The sequence below is a fragment of the Fukomys damarensis genome, unplaced genomic scaffold, assembly GCF_012274545.1.
Source record: "Fukomys damarensis isolate Sample0158 unplaced genomic scaffold, DMR_v1.0_HiC HiC_scaffold_17, whole genome shotgun sequence".
NCBI classification, from domain to species: domain Eukaryota; kingdom Metazoa; phylum Chordata; class Mammalia; order Rodentia; family Bathyergidae; genus Fukomys; species Fukomys damarensis.
The window spans coordinates 23,695,080-23,701,683 of NW_022900929.1; the positions used below are offsets into that span (position 1 = coordinate 23,695,080).

The window sequence follows — 6,604 nt, forward strand, 5'->3', positions numbered from 1 at the left end:
AGCACACTTGTATTCACTGTATAACAGAAATGTATTGAAAGCCCACTCTGCCTCAAGCTTGGGCACCTGCAGCAGGTGGCAGCTATAGAGTAACACAAGAGCCAGGCATGGTGTTACATGTCCATAATCCTAGCCCTCTGGGAGGCTGAGGCAAGAGGATGGTAAGTATAAACCAAGCCTGGTCTACTTAGCAACTTATGGAGCCTTTATTTTAAAATTTAAAAAAACTTTTAGCCAGGCATAGTGGAACATGCCTATAATCCCAGCACTCAGGAGGCTGAGGCAGGAGGATCACTGTGAGTTCGAGACCAGCCTAGGCTACATAGTGAGTTCCAAGTCAGTATCAACTACATAGTGAGACCCTGTCTCAAATAACCAAAAAAAACAAAACAAAAACAAAAACAAAATTTTAAAGGAACAGGAACGTAACTCAGTGCAAGGACCCTGGCTGGGTTCAATCCCCAGAATAATGAAGAAAAAAAGAGTAAGCCAAGAAATTTGTTATTAACTAACAAACTTTGTAGATTTCAAATACACATACATGTTTGTATTTTTTGTTTTTTTTTATTAAGGTAGAATTTGTCCCTGTCATTCAACATATACTAACCTTGTTGAAGTGGCTTAGATAGGCAGAATTTCCCAGGCCAAACACCGCATATCTCATACCCTTCAGGTAAGTTTTGCTGAACCGGAAGTCACTGGCCGCATCCTCCAGCCACCTGCAGAACCACTCCGCACTCTCCGGTGGGCGCCCATCGGTGTACGTAGCAACCAGGAAGGCACAGACATTTTGACTGGCAATCTAACAGAGACAGTGACCACTTCACAAGGCTATTACACATACAAATTATCAAGCGCACTCAAGAAATAAATTACTTGTAATGAAGCAAAGCTTTTCTTAAAAAGCAGACTCTCATGCCATGCTAAAAGGGCACTTTCATTAACATAACTCATTGTCACAGGGAAAGAAACACAGTGCCCTGGCCTTGGACAGGGAAGAAAATGTGGAACATGTACCCCCTTCTCCTGCCCAGGTATCTCCCAGGGGCCTTCTGCACAGACTCCTCCACTTTGTGGACTACAACTTCCTATCATCTCCATTTGATCATACTAAAAATAAAGATCCCAAACAGTCAGGGGAAAAATACAGAAAGGCTCCTGAAAAAGGACTTGAAAAAGTAATGCAAAAAAATGTTTAAATGTAAGGGGCTGGGGCAAAGCTCAGGGGTACAGCACATGCTTAGCCCAGAGTTTCCACACCCAAAGAAAAAGAAAAAAGGATTTAAATGCAAAGAAAATTAACTCTCAATGCAAAATAACAACATCCTCAGTCCTGCTAGTCCAGTGGAAAGTCACCCTGAGTGCATTTTCACAGAGTAAGAGTCATGAAGTGACTCTTATAATTATCCACCTTTGCTAGTTAATTTTCATAAATTACAATGGTATCTCAGTTCACAGACTCAATTCACTCCACACTTCGGATGCCAAACTGAACTGGACAAGAACCAAATCAGATTTCCCCATAAAGTCAACACTGAATCTAATCTCTGAGTTTTATTCAGTTCTCATCTAACTCAGTTTGTGACCAGCAACAAGGAAAGAATGGAGTTCGTGAACCAAGGTACCACTGTATTTACAAAGCTGGACATGGTAGTACACATCTGTAATCCCAGCACTCTAGGAAGCTGCAGCAGGAGGATCTCAATTTGAGCCCAGCCTGAACAATTTAGTGAGACCTTGTCTCAAAAATAAAAAAAAAAAAAAAAAAGGCTGGGGCTATACCTCAGAGTAAAGTACTGGGGGGGGGGATGTATCTACACATACATACACATTATTATTTATAGCATGTTTAAGCACACTCATTTGTACACCCATGTTTTCTTGGAGGAAGAAAGAAAGGGACAGAACTGCAGCTACACGTTTATAAAAGGACTGGCAAAAAGACAGACTATAACTCATGGACAAATCTGTTTTGTTCTTGTTTGCTTTCTTGCTTGTCTTGGAGACAGGGTCTATGCTGCTCATGTTGCTTAGCTGGGCTCCTGGGCTCAAGCAAACCTCCCAATCTCAGCCTCTGGGGTGGGGTAGTACTGGGGTTTTAACCAAGGACCTTGGCACTGAGTTGCATCCCCAGTCCTTCCTCTTTATCCTGAGACAGGTTCTCAGCGAGTCCCCAAGTTTCCCAGGCTGAACTCAAACTTGCGATCCTCCTGCCTTGGCCTCCCAGAGTGCTGGGATACAGATTTGTCCCACTGTGCCCAAGTCCATTTTAACCTGTTTAGTAGGTAGGACTCGTGCCCCCAAGGATGGATTTTGCTGTTTGTTTTTAAAGCAAAGTTTCCCTGGAACTCAGCCACACACCCTTGTTTTTCTCTATGGCTATTTTGTGCCTTGACGGTAGCTACATGGCCCAGAAAACTAAAGATACTCAGTGCCTAGCCCTTTTAGAAAACTTTTGGACTCCCGAGTAACTGTTTCTCCAAAATCTGCATCACAATCACATGGAGCATTTGTTAAAAATAAGCCCCACAGCCAGGAATAGTGGTATATACCTGTAATTCCAGCACCCTGGAAGCCTGAGGCAGGAGGATCACAAGTTCACACTCAGTCTGGGCAATTTAATGAGACCCTGTCTCAAAACATTTTTTCTTTTTCCTGTCTCAAATTTTAAAAGAGCTGGGGATGTAGTTCCATATGAAGGCCCTGGCATCACTCCCCAGAAATGGAAAACAAAGAAACCCCAAGAACAGGAATTGATTAAGCAGGGCTAGTCTGAGACCTGAGAATCTGCATTTCTAACAAGGCAGTGGGAGACACCACTGCTGCTGGGTTAGGGACCACACCATGAGAAGCACTGCTGAAAGGCAAAACTTGCTCACCAGGCCTAAGTGGATGGGAGGGAGTGGATTTTCCAGGTGAATCAGGGAAACCCTCACAGACGCTAAGTCATAGGCTGAAGTCACACAACAAAGAGACCTCTATCCTGCAAACTCTGCGCTCCTGACTTTTTGGTCAGCCTGTGCACCGTCCTCATCAGGGCACACAGCAACCAGCAGCAACCTTCCTCCACAGTGAGATTCCAAAACAGGGCAACACGTACTGCACCCCAGTAGAAGCTAACACCTGCAGGAACAGGCCCAAGCCCCACACCCAGTGTGACAGACACGTCACTCATTCAACACTTCTCATTCCTACTGCGGTTCAACCCTCTGAGATCCCTGAGCAAGAAATTTAATTTATTCTGAATATTCATTCTATTTCATCCAGATGTCAGAAGGTTGATTAAATTTCAGTCGTAATTAAACACAACAGTAAGACAATGACCAACCTCTTCCGTCAGATGATCATCTGGATCGTACTCTTTCAGATTAATAACTTCCACCGGCAGATTGAGAGAAGTAACTGCTTCAGCAAGAAGTGCTGCAAATCCCTAGTAAGAACGAAACAAAAAAATCAAGTCTTCAAAAAACCAAAAAGCCCTCTTTTGCCTGTGTTGGCAAGAAAATGCAGCATTCCCCATGAAAAACTTGTCCTGTTACAGGTCTTTCCCATCAGAACACATATACTCTCAGTGGCGCCAGGAGAGAGACTGAGCATTTATGTCCCCACGTCCTCCTCACTCTGGGACAGTGTATGCTGGCCAATCATTCAGAAGCACAGAAAGAGACATGAGGAGGGAGGAGGACAGCAATGGCAAACAGAAGCAGGGGACAGGAGAAAGTGTTCAAGGAGTTCAGCCTGACAGAAGGCCAGAGGCCTCTGGTGGGGCAGCGGCCACTATGTGAGGCAAGAGGGAGAGGGGCAGACAAAAGTCAACCAGTGTCGATGCCTATGTGCACTGGAGACAAATGACACAAGGTCTCAGGGACTAGGCAACTCTCCCCCAGGATCCCCAGGCAAAAACTCTACCAGCTCTTTGTTGGAGAAAGCTAAATGTTTGGAGAAAGCAAAAACTTCTGGCCAGATTTCAGTACCGCAAGAAAACATTTTCCTTTGTTTCATTTGTTTGTGCAACACTGACTCCCTAGTGTAGACGACCAGATGGGAAGGATGAGGCCTAACTGGTCTCTGCAGGAGCTCTGACAGGAAAGACGGCATGCAAGTGTGCTGATGCGCTGCAGGGAAAAATAAAGCCACCTGAAAAGTAGAAACTCCAGTTTTTGCCCAGAGAAGCACCATGAGAGTGGGAGACAGTGGGTTCCTATGGAACCCTAATTGCTCGTGCCATATATGAGTGAATAAAGCCAACGCATTCCAGTCACTTGGGGCTCTATGCCAAAGGGAGACATGAGCCCCCTGGCCCCCAGATTTTAACCTGTTTCTGTGTCTCTTTCTTTTTCATCCTCGTCACCCCTTGCTTGGTCAGCTTCGAGCTCACAGGCTGGTTCCTATAGTCCAGGTGCCCAAACTATAACTAAACTATGATCTGCATAGGCCAGAAACAGCACACACAGAACTGGAGGTAGCTGCAGCTCCCTCTCATCTCCGATCACAGAGTGAAATCACAGATTCCAGGTAACAAGTCCCTGCACAGTGGGGCTCACAGGCGGGGACACATGCAGGGCAGAAGGTGAGCCAGCTCCACACACACCACTCCTCCACACCTCATCCTGTACCCCTCTTCCAGCTGCCTACTCCTGAGCCAGGTTGTTTCTAAGAGAACACTCAATAATTGACATAAGTCAAGCAGGTCTCTGAGTTCTGTGACTGGTCCTATTGAGTTCCCAAAGCTGGGGAGGAGGTATGGGAACCCCCAAGTTTCTAGATGGGCCTTTGCGAGTGTCGTGTGAAATCAGACAGTCTTGGGAACCGAGCCTCAAGCCCATGGAGTCCTCTGGTAACTCCTGGTAGTGGGTACTGGAATAGGAGGGCTGTGATCAGCCTCAAAGATAAAACTAAGGCCTGAGCCAGACCGGAAGTAATGAGGGAGCAGGCTGTGAGGTAGCCCAGGCAGAGAGGGTGACCACTGTCACCTAGACAGAACACAATGATGGTTCGGAGAGCAGCGGTGAAAAACAGGAGAAGTAATTCAAACCCAGGTTACTTCAAAAAGCAGAACAAACAGGATTCGCTGATAGACTGGACATATGCTGTAAGAAAGAGAAGTCAAAGGTTTTTTGGACTAGGCGAATGGAAGGATGAGGTTGTCATTTAAAGAAATGGTAAAGGAGAACAGGTTTGGACAAAAAATGGAAAACCTGAGGGTGCTGATTTTCAGATGCTCCCTAGACATCCACGCAGATGTAAGACAGGCAAGTGGAACAAGAGGATCAGTGCAAATCTGAAACATAAATCTGCAGATCAGCATCAAATAAAGAAGTCAGCAAACGAAGGCCCGCAGGCCCAACGCAGCCCTCTGTCTTCTGTGTGGTGGACAGGGACCCAGCCCGCCGGCCCATTTTCCTAACATCTATCACTGCTTCCACACCACACTGCAGAGTTGAGTGGTCACAACAAAGAGCGCATGGCTTGCAAAACCTAAATAACAGTTGCTATAAAGATCACCCAGTTTACAAAACCTTTACAGAAAGTCTCCTAACCCTTGACCTCATGAGTGCAATGTCAAGGTGGATCAGAAGATCCCGCAGAGCACCAGGAAGACAGCCACAGGACCACGCCCAGAGAAACGCCTATCTTTGAAGGTCAATAGGATGAAAGGACACCAGCAAATGATTTAAAGAGAACAAGAAAAGAACCAAGAGGACACGTACTAAGAGCAAACTGAAGGGAATATCTGAAGAATAAAGGAGGGTCATGTAGCCAACAGGTCACAGAAGATAAAGACAGAGAATTAGCAGCACGGAAGTCCCTGGTGCAGGGATGAGCGCACAAGCCTACTGCAGGGACTCAGGATAAACAAGAGGAGAGAAAGCAGAGACAGCAAGCCCAGACAGAACTCTGCAAGAGTTTCACTCTAAACGAGTAGAAAATGGGATGGTGGCTAGAGGGGTCACAGAGCCAAAAAATGATGCGTGCCATGACCCTCCCTGCCCAGAGTATGCCAGGAGAATTTACAAGTCTGTTCACACAAGAGACAATCTATACAGCCTATCCCATCACTCTGTCCTATAAACAGAACAACAATAAGACCAGGCAGCAGGGAAAAGACCAACAGCAAGAAAACCAAGAACACAAATCAATCAGGATCAGTAAAAGGAATTCAAAAAGATACATTCTCAAATTGTGAACAAGATACTACTATAAAAGTTGAAGAACAAAAAGTAATTTCAGGAGCTGGGGATTTAGCTCAATGGTTCCACTGCCTGCCTCACAAGTGCAAGGACCCGAGTTCGATCCCTGGTACCAAAGAAAAGGAAAAGAATAATTTCAAAATAAGGTTTGAGAGTCAGGTGTGTGGTGGCACGTGGCTATCATCCTAGATATTTGAGAGACTGGGACAGGAGGATCACAAGTTTAAGGTCAACCTGGGCAACACAATGAGAAGCTGTTTCAAAAAGAAAAAGATGTGGACAGAAAGAAAAGTTAAAAGTTAGATAAAATTAAAGGGAAAGAGGGCTGAGGATTTAGCTCAGCGGTTCAGTGGCCTGCCTTGCAAGCGCAAGGACCCAAGTTCAATCCCCTGTACAAAAAAAAAAAAAAAAAA

At 45.4% G+C, this 6,604-nt stretch overlaps 1 protein-coding gene across 3 annotated transcripts in view; it reads right to left on the reverse strand.

Annotated features, from left to right (window-relative positions):
- Positions 1-6,604, reverse strand: part of LOC104862780 (S-adenosyl-L-methionine-dependent tRNA 4-demethylwyosine synthase TYW1) — a 182,239-nt gene that overhangs the window by 170,592 nt on the left and 5,043 nt on the right. For all 3 annotated transcript variants that reach the window (XM_033764905.1, XM_010625014.3, XM_010625015.3), the window contains 2 exons: positions 3,329-3,430; positions 608-802 (listed from right to left, as the gene is read on the reverse strand). In XM_033764905.1, the coding sequence (XP_033620796.1) occupies positions 608-802; positions 3,329-3,430 (297 nt within the window). The remainder of the gene's footprint in view (positions 1-607; positions 803-3,328; positions 3,431-6,604) is intronic.